This window comes from Zingiber officinale, chromosome 7B, assembly GCF_018446385.1.
Source record: "Zingiber officinale cultivar Zhangliang chromosome 7B, Zo_v1.1, whole genome shotgun sequence".
NCBI lineage: Eukaryota > Viridiplantae > Streptophyta > Magnoliopsida > Zingiberales > Zingiberaceae > Zingiber > Zingiber officinale.
Window position 1 is genome coordinate 83,523,624 of NC_055999.1, and position 13,875 is coordinate 83,537,498.

The 13,875-nt window shown below is 39.2% G+C and overlaps 1 protein-coding gene across 1 annotated transcript; it reads left to right on the top strand.

Annotated features, from left to right (window-relative positions):
- Nucleotides 1-316: 316 nt before the first annotated feature.
- LOC122006160 (probable alpha-1,6-mannosyltransferase MNN10) lies at nucleotides 317-8,010 on the top strand. Its single transcript, XM_042561543.1, has 6 exons — nucleotides 317-890; nucleotides 994-1,026; nucleotides 1,119-1,209; nucleotides 7,231-7,491; nucleotides 7,562-7,643; nucleotides 7,763-8,010. The coding sequence occupies exons 1-6, from the start codon at nucleotides 435-437 to the stop codon at nucleotides 7,854-7,856; spliced, it is 1,017 nt and encodes a 338-aa protein (XP_042417477.1). The 5' UTR covers nucleotides 317-434; the 3' UTR covers nucleotides 7,857-8,010.
- Nucleotides 8,011-13,875: the final 5,865 nt, after the last annotated feature.

Sequence of the window (13,875 nt, forward strand, 5' to 3'; positions counted from 1 at the left end):
GGAATGAGATCGGCGGGGCTGTTCTCGACGCCATTAACTGATCATTTCTTTCTCGATTTGAATGCTTTCGTGCTTCCTCTTTTGGCGAGTTTAGTAAGCCCATTGCAAACCGGTGAGATGCGAATGATATGAATAAAAAGCAACTAAAGAATTCCTCCCTCTCTCTCTCTCTATCGCTCTCGGTTTTAACGTCAGCATCAGCAAAAGAGGAGGTTATTCCTGGGACCACAGCCATTTCGTAAACGTGGCGCACTATTCGTTCTGGGGAAGCGGGACAAAATGTGCTCCCTGTCCTACCGATACATTTGATCTTGTAGCGTCTTGGGCTGATCTGATCGTGGAGCTGTCGGTCATTGCCCTTCGTTGTCTTTAGCAAACTACTTGCGGTGCTCAGTGACAGCTAGTCGGGAGTGAGGAGGAGCGGGAGCTTGTGGATGGCACCGAAACCGCCGTCGCGGTGGGCTAAGCACCGATCGCGCACCCGGCCAATGCGGTTCCTCATCCTACTCGGCGCCACCGCTGCGTTCATCCTCGTCCTCCTCTCCCTCCACGCCACCGCCGCCCTCCTCCGCCTAGCCAATTCCCTCGGCCGCCAGTGCATGTCGCTTCCTCCGGGATTCCCCACTGAAGGCGCGGCGAGCCGGTCCCGACGGATCGCTATGGTTAGCCTCTCCGACGAGGGCGCAGGCGGACCGCAACGGCGGCGTCAGGCATTCCAAGGGTTGAGGGCGGCGACGCAGGGAAACAAGCAGGCGTACGCGACGCAGATGGGGTATCGGTACATTGATGCAGGGGATCTGGTGGATCGTAGTCGTCCGCCGAACTGGAGCAAGATACTGGCAGTACGAGCGCACCTCCCTCACTACGATTGGGTCTTCTGGAACGACGCTGTGAGTAGCCTCCAGCCACTGTAGCGAATGTTTGCAAAGACATTTCTTGAACTACGCGTTTACTTCGTTCTTGTTTTTTTTTTTTTTTTTTTTTGCTGTACAGGACACATTGGTGACGAACCCGAATATGTCATTGGTAAGATCTGTTTGAATTTATCTTTGGTACAAAATTATTATTTCAATATACTTCTATGTAAAATAAATTTGATAGTTATGGGATATATATAGGAGAATGTTCTGCTCGCAGCAATTGGTCACAGAGACTTCCACTCATCACCGGATTTGGTGGTAACAAAGGACTTCAATGGAGTAAATTCAGGTACTTTTTTTTTTCTTTTTCAAATTTCCTTCCATCTCTCAAGTTTTAACTTTGCAAGATTTCCCAATTTAGGTATGGAAGGAACATATATGTATCCTTTGTTTCTGCCGCCACGAATTTAATATTGGAAACTGACCGTTCTTGTATGTTTTAGATAACCTAAAATGTTTTAGTGTTTGCAGAGGAAATTTACTTTGAAAAATGTTAAGTATCATAAGAGAACATTTTTTTTCATAGTTTGTTACTTGCTTGGGATAAATCTGTTACAAATATAAATGAAAAAGAGGTGGAAAGGAAGAAGGAGACTTCATTGTCAATGAAACTTTAGTCCCACATTGGAAGTTTCAAGGCAAGGTTGTTGGTTTATATTGTTTCACAAGCATTATAATTATGAACAAATATATGGGGAGAGATCCTCTTTCATGTGTGTATGTATGGGTGCAAATCCAAGCTTGCACTGAACTATGTTGGACCGTTGAATAATTTTTTGCTACCGTTTCCCCAAAATCTTCTCACATTTTCGCAGTGGTTTACCCGTGATAACGATCAGGAATTTTCTCAATTCGCCACGAACAACTTGTGTATGTGATTATGTCGTTGTATCCTGGGAAATGGACGTCCATCTAACCTCGAAACACAACCGAAGAAGGACAAATCTGTGTTAAGGAAATTGCATCACGTCAACTCTTTTGACAGGAGTACTCAGCTAGGTTGGGCTGGGCTCTTCCCTACTTCGCAGTTGAGATTATCAGCTCAGATCACTCAACAGATAAGTTGAAGTTCAATCTTAATTTCAATTCAGCAATTTCCATAATATCTTGTCCAACAAAATCTTCTAAAAGATTGCAAGGGGGAAGAGGATGTTGCCAGTAGCATCATTATTGGACCTATAAAAGATTCCATAAAACTGTTACGGGAAAAATCAAACCAATTACTTAGTCAGTCCCCTCAACTATCCATTATTATTCAATATGGAATATGACAAGTGTATTATTTATGTACATTTAAGTCCACAATAATGGAAACTCAACTTATTTAATACTACAAAATTTGTGAGGTCCTTGAGGATCATATTAGCAAGATCATGATAATGTGGATCGTTTATTTGAGGGGAATCTACCCAAGAGACCTTTTATTGGAACATTCTTGAGGTACCATAGAATTCAAAGTTGCTTCTCAATGTTCATGACGTGAAGGTTATAGAAATTCATCACATTAATTGTAATGGTATGTTGTATAACTCTAATGTTGTTCAGTTTTACTACAAGACTTTTATATTTTTCTGGGATTTAACAGTTATTCCTCCTATCCTAGTGCTAATGTGGTGTTAAGATTGTGGTGTTAAGATCTGCAAGTGTGTCAATACATTTTGTCCTTAACATGCCAAACTTTTCAGACATATCAACTACATACTTTCGTTGACAGATATAACTAATATCAACCTTTATACCAAGGAATTAACTGAGTCAACCTAAGCCTTTGTAGTTGGAAAAACGTTGATGTAGTGACAGACTCAATTATATGATCATAATAAAATCATCACCAGTGATGATAATATCGTGCATATAAACAATAGGGAAACACTACCTGATAAATGCAATAACATATTAAGTGAGTCATGCCATACTGAGTAGATCGATTTGAACTTCCAAGCCAATCCCTTAGAGCTTGCTTCAACTTATATAATGGTTTCTTTTCACCTTGAACTCTAGGTCAGCCTCCCTTGAGCAATAAACTCTGAAGGTTACTCAGTAATATAAGAACTTTCTCAGTAATATCACCATGAAACATTCTTGATGCTGATTTGATGAAGATGTCAATGAAAAGCCGTTGCCATGGAGAGAAAGAGACAAACTAAAGTGATCTTAGCCATTTTGGAAAATGTGTTGAGTTAATCTGCACCATAAATATGAGCCCATGCTTTAGCCATTAGGTGTGCTTTCAACTAGTCTACAGTGCCAATTGGAGAGTAATTGCATTCCCCATAGATTTTCATGGAAGGTAAAGAAAATACTAAAGGACATTTCTAAGAACTAACTATGAAGCTAAAGATGGAAAAAGGTATAATATTTAGGTGACAATGACACTGGATAAAAAAAATAGAAGTTGATGTAAAGGATAACATTTTTTTAGTACCTTCATTGAAACAAAGAAGATATAAATTAGAAGCATGTTCTGCAGCTGTGGCAGATGACTCGAAGGCTAGAGAGTCACTAGAAAGTGCTAAAGAATGCTTGTGTCTTGATCTTCAATTGTACACCTGCAGAGGAGGCTGGTCCAAAATGGGGGTTTAATAGTAAGAGTCATGAGAAGTGACAATGAGAAAAGAATAAGAACATTATCCTTTATTGACTTAGATGGAGAGGCTGAAGAGATAAAGATCGAAGTCAACTCTAATAAAAGTCACATAAGACAATGTGACTCTGGAGAGTGGGAGTAATAGATTTTTTGAGACGAAAATAATCAAAAAATACACATTTGACAAAGCATGGAGATAACTTAATCTTGTGTAGAAGATCCTAGATGTTCAAGGTAGGCAAAATTGAATACCTATAAAGGGTGAGAATATATAACATCCTTGGGAAAAGAAATTATAGAAGAAATTTGGTCACGAAGAGTGAAGGATGACACCCAATTTGTAAGATCACATGCAACAAAAAGTGCATTTCCATATAAAGAAAAAGGGGTGTGTATAGGAGTAATGTATGAGCAATGTTGACTAAGTGTGAATTGTCTTCCATGTTTCATTGATTTGTTATGGCAAATGTTGACAGAAAGTTTAGTGAAGAATATTATGGCTCAAAAGAAATAAGAGAAATACTCTAGCATTATCACTGCAAAAAACATTAGAAGACCACCAATTTGGCTCTCAGTCTTGACATAGAAGAAGAAAATACAAAGAAAATTTTACTCTTTCATTAGGAAACACCATGCCATTTAGGAGTAGTTATCAATGAAAAGTACAATGTACTTAAACCAAGAATGGCTTCGACCCCATATATTAGAATGAATCAAATCAAAGGGTGTAGATGCGTCTTATGGATACTATTAGGGCGTCTCCAATGAGAGGTTGTTAAAGAGGTTTGTGAAATGAAAAAACTGAAGAAAAAAACTCTGACCATTATGGAGGAAAGGTTTGAGGTTTGTAGTTTAAGAGCGGTGGTGAAATTTCAAAGCCGCTCTTTCTTCTCAAAATTAACAATGTAGGTGGCCCAGTAATTAATGATGAAAATTATACATAGAGATATTAAATGAAAAAAATAATAAATAAACATGTGTGATTTGATAATGTAGAGTCCACAAAAAAGTCGTAGGGAGGTTATTTGATTGTGGAGAGAGTGGTAGATTTTTATATTTTTGATGTGGCATTAACGTGACATTGGAGACTACAAAAAAGCTATTATACGACTCTAACTATTGGAGATGCCCTTAGAGAACAAGAACCTAGTTTTAATTGTAAGGAATGTTTTCTGTTCCAAACATTGATAGATGTCTCAATTTGATGGATCTGTTCAAACCTCTAGAACAGCTCTATCTATGTCTCATGTATGATCTAAGTTACCTTATAAAAGGAGTGGCTATGGTCACTCAATATCCTCTTTTCAAAAAAAAAAAAAGTTTAGGGGATATCCAACAAAGATATCCATATTTTTATGCTTTTGACTCAAGTTTATGTTGAGTGGAGGGTTGAATATCATACACCATCTGTCCAAACTATTAGGAAGAGAATTTAGGAGTCCATCTTGAGAGTGGGTACTTAAAAGAATACTGAAAGTTGTGCAAAAGTTTACTTTTGAGAGCCAACCAATTAATGAGGAAAGAGGTAGTTAGTGTAGCTTCACCCTAATAATAATTGGTCAGGAATACATTTTTGCATCAAAATTAGTTTTGTCCATGCTTCCTATGCATGATGGAGAAGAGGATTGATGATAATTGGTAAATGAGTGGATTAAACAAAAGAAATATTCTTCCTTTTATTCACATCTACACTTTTTTTTTTCTTTCGTCCATCTACCTTTTCTTCCATGTAAGGGTCTGGATGCCAACCTCCCAGTTAAAGCCCTCTATTGCACAATTAGGTACGTTTTGTGACCTCAATAACTCAGCTCCATCCATGTGAAAAATATCTGAAAGTTCGATTGGGAAATGGTGCAAATGGTTGTAGGTCAAGGAACTTCTTTTGTGTTTGATTTGAAATTTGTTTTGTGCATACATGATTAAAGTGTAATTCTTTCAATTAGCAGATAAACCATAGATTTGAACTGTAGTATGATTATTTTTTTCTTTCATTACATTGCATACTTTAAGGACAATCTTTATGGAAGAGTATTGGCGGTGTTAAGGAGAAGATGTGTTCTGCTATATTTCAGGAATCCCCTAAGATATCAATCCCTAAATGAAATTTCTTTCACAATTGTTTGGTTATGATGTACTCCTATGGCACAAATGTCTTGAAACACACTATTCCTGTAACCTAAAATCATTGCATACTTATTTATCTCTATCTAATGACAAGGGTAATGGTGCGAACAATATACCCAATGTGGTTCGACTCTTCTCCGGAACCCCGGACGGGCAGGAGCTTCGTGGGCTGCCTTTTTTTCTATCTATTGACAAGGGTCGGATGAATATTTTTCTCATGAGTTTACCCAATCCTCCAATATAGTAAAAGAAATGGCTTTTATTTACGAAATTAATTTTACCTTCTCCGTCATCATATATAAGCAACTTACACTTCATATTTTTTGAAGGACAAAAATCGAAGGGGTGCCTCTTATTATCAAAATCATTGGAGTGTGTTCCCTTTTGATTTTCATCAAAAGGGCAACCCTAGTTCAACCATAATATATTTTCTCCATAATACCTTTGTCAAACCAGTTCCATACAACTAAACAGGTTCATGAAAAACTTAATAGTTTCATGAAAATTGAACAGCTTTAATCCGTCAGATGATTGAAGATGGGGATCTTGATGATTAGGTGAGTTTGATGAGGTGGGAGGAGAGCCTTCTGAAATTCTTTATCAACAAACAAGGTAGGAAGCATTAGGTTTGTGGGGTGTTTTGCGAGAGAATAAAGATGGAGTGTCAAATGATTTCTAGCCGATGACCAAAAGAGATTAATAGTGTGGGAGAGGCGCCTTCGATGGATAAGCAAGGATATAGAGCTTGGAGGGGAGATTCTGGAAAGAAGGGTTCTCACGAGAGGGAACCAAGGAAAATGAATAAAACCGATGAGATTTATTATACTATTATAAAATTTGTTCAATGGGGGTATTATGGATTAGGATTGCATTGGGGTGCCCTTTTGATGAAAAATCAAATGGGTAACCCTTCATTGGTTTTGATAATAAGGGATGCCATTTTATTTTTCACTCCTTTAAGAAATTATAAATGAGGGCTTTGAGTGCATATGGATAAACCCAAAAAACACAAGTTTCAATATTCAACTTCGAGGATGACGCTTTAACTAGCACCCTTTTCAACCTCCTTGGAAATTTGAATATGATTTATAACTTGCTGGAAAGCTAAAAGAGTTTAGTTTCCATTACTTCTAGCTTCCAAGGAGTCATTCTCTGGAAAACACTACACCTTTCTGGATCCATTTACCACATAGTTGAGAACTTTGTTTAGGTTATAAAGTAACAATTCGAACAATTCGTGAACCTCTTCATAAACATGATAAAATCCAAATGCAATCAAGTAGCTTATTTTCAACACTCATTTCAAGTGACAGGCTCTAACACTACTCCAAATGACACATTTAGAAAGGGAACAAGAGAATATTATACCCTGAAGGCTGGAAGCAGAGTGCAAAGTATTCTTGCTGCTGTTCTCTGCCCTTCTTTATGGGAGGAGGGGGTTAAAAATGAATTGTAGTTGTGGAATGCCAAATAACTCCTAGTCACTCCATTCAGCTTTAGGTACAGGCAAACAAACACTGTATAGCATATCCACCTTTCGTATATGACTTTTTAATCCATAATGCAGGCTTTTCACTTTCTTGTGGTTTTGCTGTATAGGAGTTTTCTTCATTCGACAATCAAAATGGAGCGAGGACTTCTTAGACTCTTGGTGGAATCAAACATCTTTTATTCAGTTTGGCTCAACCAAGAGTGGTGATAATGCAGCACTGAAGTACCTAATTGACAGCCTTCCTGAGGAGGAATTGGACAGCCATGTTGTCACATCGCAGATGCAGTGCCTGTTCAACTCCTATCCTTGGGTTCCTTCTTGGAAATCTTTTTATCGCTTTATTTCGTCGCCTCTGGTTACTTGGAACGGTAGTCCCGCCGCTCAGTTCTTACTCATACAGGAAACTGATTGATTAAAATGGTTGCCATGCTATTGCAGGAGTTTACTCTGATGGGGACTTTTTGGTACACCTTGCTGGCCTGGACGAGAAGAAGAAATGGGTCGATGAGATACTACAACAGTTAAGAACTGTCGTTTAAATGTTCAGTTGCTCCGATCCTCTACTTAGGCTACAGCGGTCTGTTTGATTGGATTTAACTGAACTTTATCGTGAAATTTGTGCTGTACTTGTTTGCTTAGCATTAGAACTCCTGGGGTACACAAACGAGCCGTGGATTTCCCATCAGCGATATTTTGGAATCTGAAAAATAAGTCTAAAATGGAGTCCATTTAGAGACCGTCAGATATCATATAAAGGTGAGGATTTTCTTTTTCACGAAGAAATTTTTCTATGTCAGATTATTTTTTGATGAGTTTTAGTGAATAATGTGGCAATGTAATCTCGTTTTAACTTAAGAAAAAGAGCATTAAAAGTGGCATTTCTTTTATTGTTTCTCTGACTCGTTTAGGACTAGAAAGCAGTTTGAAAAAGATAATGATAAATAAAATTCTTAATGGAGTTAAAAATAATCATAATAAGTTAAGTGCATCTCTAACTTCACGTGTCAATACTAGTATTGAGAAGTAATACAAAGTTAAATTGTAATAAGTATATTTTATTCGAAGGCTTTGAGTGAGTATTTTGAAGGGAGAGGTTGTAGAAACCAAACTAAAACCAAAATTAGTCTTACCTCTTTTAAAATTATTTGACAAATAATTATTTATATTTTTATTATTAAATTTAAACTAGGCAATATGTTGTTATACAAGCAATGCAATAACTGAAATACGAATATGATCAAATATAACTGAAATGATTTACAAATTAAATCTTTGCTTTTATTCACTGTTTGTCATTTTGGATTACCTCTTGAAGTCTAGAAATGAAAAAGTATTCTCCTTTAAAATCTTCAAGAATCGGTTTTGAAAATATTTTCAAAATATTTTTTTATAACTTTTAAGTCGGAGCTGATTTTGGAAATCGTTGTGTAAAAGGACTCTTATCAACTTTGGTTTGACTATGATTGATTATTATTGTTCCTCAATCGATTGATGCTCAAACAGTCGAATGTCATAGTCAACTCGGAAATTTTTTATTTATTATTGCAAAGCCATCAATCGACTTATGGGCAACCAATCAAGTTCTCAATCAAGTTTTGAACTTTTTATTTGCTCGAATCGACAACAGTCAATTGATCAACCGACTTTTTATTTATTCAAACAACGACAATAGTTGATTGATCAACTCTCTTGATAAGGATCAGTCAAGTTACTACAATAACAACAGTCATTGCCCAATTCAACTAATCAATATTAATCAATTTGATTAATTAATTTCGTAATTTTTTATTTGCTGCAATAACTATCGGTCGTCATTGTTATCGGCTGATTGTTACTGTAATAAAAACTCTAAACCATAAAAACTCTAATAATAGAAGAATCTTAAACATTGTAGTAGAAGCCCTAAATAGTGGGCATAATGTTGAACATTAGAATTCACACTGAGTAGTAGAAGCCCTAAATAGTGGGCATAATGTTGAACATTAGAATTCACACTGAGTACCTTTATACCAAAGGACCCTCATGTCTCCTAAACTTTCTCTTATGATTAGTACATGTTAATTCTGACTTGCTAGGGGCTCATCCTTGATTAGTATTTGATTGACTTTAACTTATTAAGATTTTATTTGTCCAATATTTTATCAACCTTGACCTACTGGGTGTTGGTGTAGCGGAGCCGACAAGAGAGGGATGAATTACCTAAAAAAAATAACTCCTCGTTCTTTTAATTTGATTAGTAGCACAATAAAAATAACAATAATAAAAGAAATAACAACTTAAAAAGAGTAGGTAAAAGGTCGGAGTTTTACTTGGTTACAACAAAAATGGTTGTTAATCCAAGGCATTGAAAAATACTAGAAGATCTCTTTCGTTGAAGGCGGAGAAGCTTTTTACACACATTGACAGTTTAAGAATGACTAGGAAAGTTAATACAGAATTTGTTGTTAATTTCCTAGCTCCAGGGGCTATTTATAACTCTTGAAAAATTTTATCCGAGGGTTGAAGACGCCTTTAATAGGCTGGAAGGCGCCTCCAGTGTGGCAAGCGTTATCCGTGTGAAGATGAAACTCTATCTTCACTAACGATTACTGATTGCTCAGTCTAAGACGCCTTCAAGGGGGTTGAAGGCGCCTTCCAAAAAGGTATGAGGGTGCCTTCAACGGATTGAAGGCGCCTTCTACCAAAAAGGCGCGAGGGCGCCTCCAGCATCATTGGAGGCGCCTCCAGCAACTCCATAGCTCTCCGTTTGCTTTTCCACTATTCCAATCACCTAGGTGATTTCATCCATCCGGAATTGGGCTCACCCGGACTCAACTCTGGCATTCTCCTCGAGCAGCCTTCCTCCGTAGCTTTTCATTCCTCGGACTGCCACGCACGTCCTTCTCGTCCGCCGGTGTACTCTTCTACATCATCTCGTCCTTCGGATGTATCGAGCCCATCGACTCTCTTCCAGTTGTTGGTGCAATTTCCAGTAGGTCAAGGTTGACCGTGACCAAGCCTAAACCTTGGTCATGGTTTCGATGTTTGACAATACAGAAAGACATGTAGACATGGACAATGCAGGTGCAGTTGTCCATGCGGAGAGATACTGATCAGGGTCTGATCAGGTTGAATGAAGAAGAGTCAAGTAGGTCAAAGTTGACCGGATACTTGACTGGGAAGTCCTAACTGGGATGTTAGGCAGTTCGGAAAGTCCTGGTGAGTGAAGTCAGGCAGTCAGAAAATCCTAGTGAGTGAAGCTAGGTGAAAATGGAAGTCCTGGTGAGTGAAACCAGGCAGAGGGAAAGTCCTGGTGAGTGAAGCCAGACAGTGGGAAAGTCCTGGTGAGTGAAGTCAGGCAGTTGGAAAAGTCCTGTTGAGTGAAGCCAGACAGTTCGGAAAGTCCTAGTAAGTGAAGCTAGGCAGTTTGGAAGTCCTGGTGAGTGAAGCCAGGCAAGGGAAATCCAGATGGGTCAAGGTTGACCAGACATCTGGTGAAAAGTCCAAGCAGGAAGCTTGGCACGGGAAAAGTCCAAGTATGGAGACTTGGCACGGAGAAGACCAAGTTGGAGACTTGGCACGGAAAGTCGGAGAGGGTTCGGTAGCTCGTTCTCAGGACCAAGTAGGGTTTAGGGCTGGGAGCTCTAAACCTGGATCGGTCTGGTGACCGATCCAATGATACGCTGGGTTATCTGATCGGTCTGGTGACCGATCAGTAACCAAACAGAAGCATTCTGTTGCTTATCTGATCGGTTAGCAGACCGATCAGTGATCGATCAGTAGCATACAGTGAAGTTCCTGATCGGTCTGCAGATCGATCAGGAGACGATCAGAAGGAGATCATCTTCGGGAGGGAAAGGTCTTGATCGGTCATGGGACCGATCAGGGAAGGACCTGATCGGTCACCATGACCGATCAGGGAAGGGCCTGATCGGTCACCATGACCGATCAGGGAAGGGCCTGATCGGTCTTGTGACCGGTGGACCGATCAGGATGAAGCCTGATCGGTCCACGTCCTAGCCGTTGCGTAGCAACGGCTAGTTTCTTCTGTGTCTTCTTCGCAGGTTATAAAAGGGGTTGAGGAGCTACTGTTCTGGGGTTACTACTTCTTCCTTGTTGCTTCTGCTTCTTGCTGCACTTGATCTTTGCTGAGCTCTCTGCTTCGTGAAGCTTCGTGTGAGCATCCCCGGCTGGTCAGCTGCTGCTGTTCTTCCGTGAAGTTGCTGCTTCGTCAACGGAAACCAGTCGAAGGCAAGCAAGGTGTTTTACATTCATATTGTCTGTATTTCTTGCTGTATTTCTATCTTGTTGTTGCAAGTTATTGTGGCGAGGTTTCTCCACCCAGAATGAGTTGTTATTAGCCGGTTTTCCGGGGTCTCATCCACCGACGGATTGATAGGCTTCGTCCACCTTACGGACACGCCGAGGAGTAGGAGTATCATCTCCGAACCTCGTTACATCGACAAGTTTGAGGAAGAAACGCGAAGATTTGGGGTCGGCTATTCACACCCTCCTCTCTAGCCGCGATCATCGGCCCTAACAAGTGGTATCAGAGCGAGGTCGCTCTTCGCCGGATTAACACCCGAGGGAGCACAAGCTAGAGAATGGATATACTCGGAGAAGACATCACAATTCCACCCTTCTACGATCGCGACGACTTCGCGTATTGGAAGGTAAGGATGAAGTATTTCCTTATGACTAACATTGAAAATTGGAGTTGTGTACAATTAGGTTTCACTCCTCCGATGGATAAAGAAGGAAAACCTCTTGAGAAGAAGAAGTGGATGAAGGAGCAAATCCACCAATCCACAATCAACGACGAGGTAATGAAAATATTTGAATTCTCATTACCTAACGATATATTGTGTAAGATAGGTGGTTACAACAATGCCAAGGAATTGTGGAACAACTTGGCCAAGTTCCATGAGGGGAGCTCCACTTCAAGCCATGAAGAGGAGTCAAGTGAGCCAAGTAGCTCACATCATGGAGGAGAGGAATTAGAAGTTGAGGGCTACTCAACATCTAAGGAAGAAGAGGAGGAGAGTTCTTCTTCAAGATCGGAGCAAGAAGAAGAAGCTTCTATCTCCGGAAGGGATGAAGGAGAAAGCATACAACCATCCTCAACCCTAGGTAACTCAAGCATTTTAATTTCGAATAAATTACACATAATGTGCTTTGAGTGTAGGGAATATGGACATTACAAGAGTAAATGTCCAAAGAGGATAAGGAAGACTCCACCGGCACCAAAAGTCAAGGAAGCCGAAGTCCCGATACGCAAGAGCAAGGAGCACGTGGTGTGCTTCCAATGCAAGCGAAGGGGACATTATCGGAGCCAATGTCCGAGGGGGAGGCAACCTCACAAGGACAAGAAGACGAGCACATCGATAGGGGGAGCTAAGGCAAACCCTAAGGTAATCTCTAAGACACATTATTCCAATAATAATAAGACACATGCTAGTAGCCTTATTGCTATTGTTAATAATGGTGAGCATGATAACATTAGAAATCGATACACATGCTTAGGTGCCAAACATGTGAGCCTAGATAAGGATAACACTAGGAAAGCCAACCCTAGAATTAACCCATCTAAGGTTAAGGGAAACCTAGATAGGAATCCCAAAACTACTAGACATATGCCTAGGAGTACCTCAAAGAACAATGAAAAATTAAAAATTGAGGTATTAGAGAAGGAGAATCAAGTCTTGAGGTCAAGACTTGATACTTTGGAAAAGACTCTTAAGAACTTGGAGAAGTTATCTCTAGGGTTTAAGGGTCAAAAATCAATGTCCAAGGACAAGAAAGGTTTGGGTCACAAACCTAAGTCCCAAGTGGTCAAGCCCACTTACCATGATGTTCCATTCGATTATGGAACAAAATCTAGGGCTAGGAAGACCATCACCAAGGTCACAAGGGGAGTCACCCCTAGAGTTGATCTTGATGAGTCCCAAATGACCAAGGCTTTAAAGCCTAAGAGGGTCATTAGGAGGGTTGCTAGGGAAGTCATCCCTAGTGAATATTTAGTGAACCCAATGAGCTCAAATAGGTATTGAGTTCCTAAGAGCATGATTCCATCACGCTAGATGAGTTAGGGTGTGCCAACCTTACTTGAATAGGTAGTTAACCTAATCATGGCAAAAGGTGGCACTTTAGGAATTTTCAAGGTGTGATCAAGCCTTGAAAATGAAATTAAGAATTATACCTAAGGTGATTAGGATGTGCCAATCAAATTTGAGGAATTTTCTAGAGTCAATCTAGATGGCACATAGTGATCTAAAAGTCTTGAGGATATGATTTTAGGTCTAATACACTTAGGAATATGGATTTTATGGCAAAATGATCAAAATTATCAAAAATAACAATTAAGGCTAGAATTAGGTATTTTCTATACCTTTATATGCTATTTTCCATGTATTGTTTGTCATATGCCATGTCATGACATCATATTTAATCTATGATCATTTGAAATGTCATGATAATGCTTAGGTTAGTTTAAATGTCATGCTTTATTTAAGTTTCACACTTTATGCCATGACATCATGACATTGGCACATGTTTTCATTTATGATACAATTATATACCATGTCATTATCTTGTGCATTAATGATCAATGAAATTGTTTTAAGGACTAAAACACAATTTGATATGGAGATCAAATTGTTATTTAGAAAAATGCATGAGAACTTAGATTAAGCTAACCTAAACCCATATCTCACATCAAAATTGACTTGGATGTGTTTGATACACCTTAAATGTGTGTGAGATATTAGGATTGT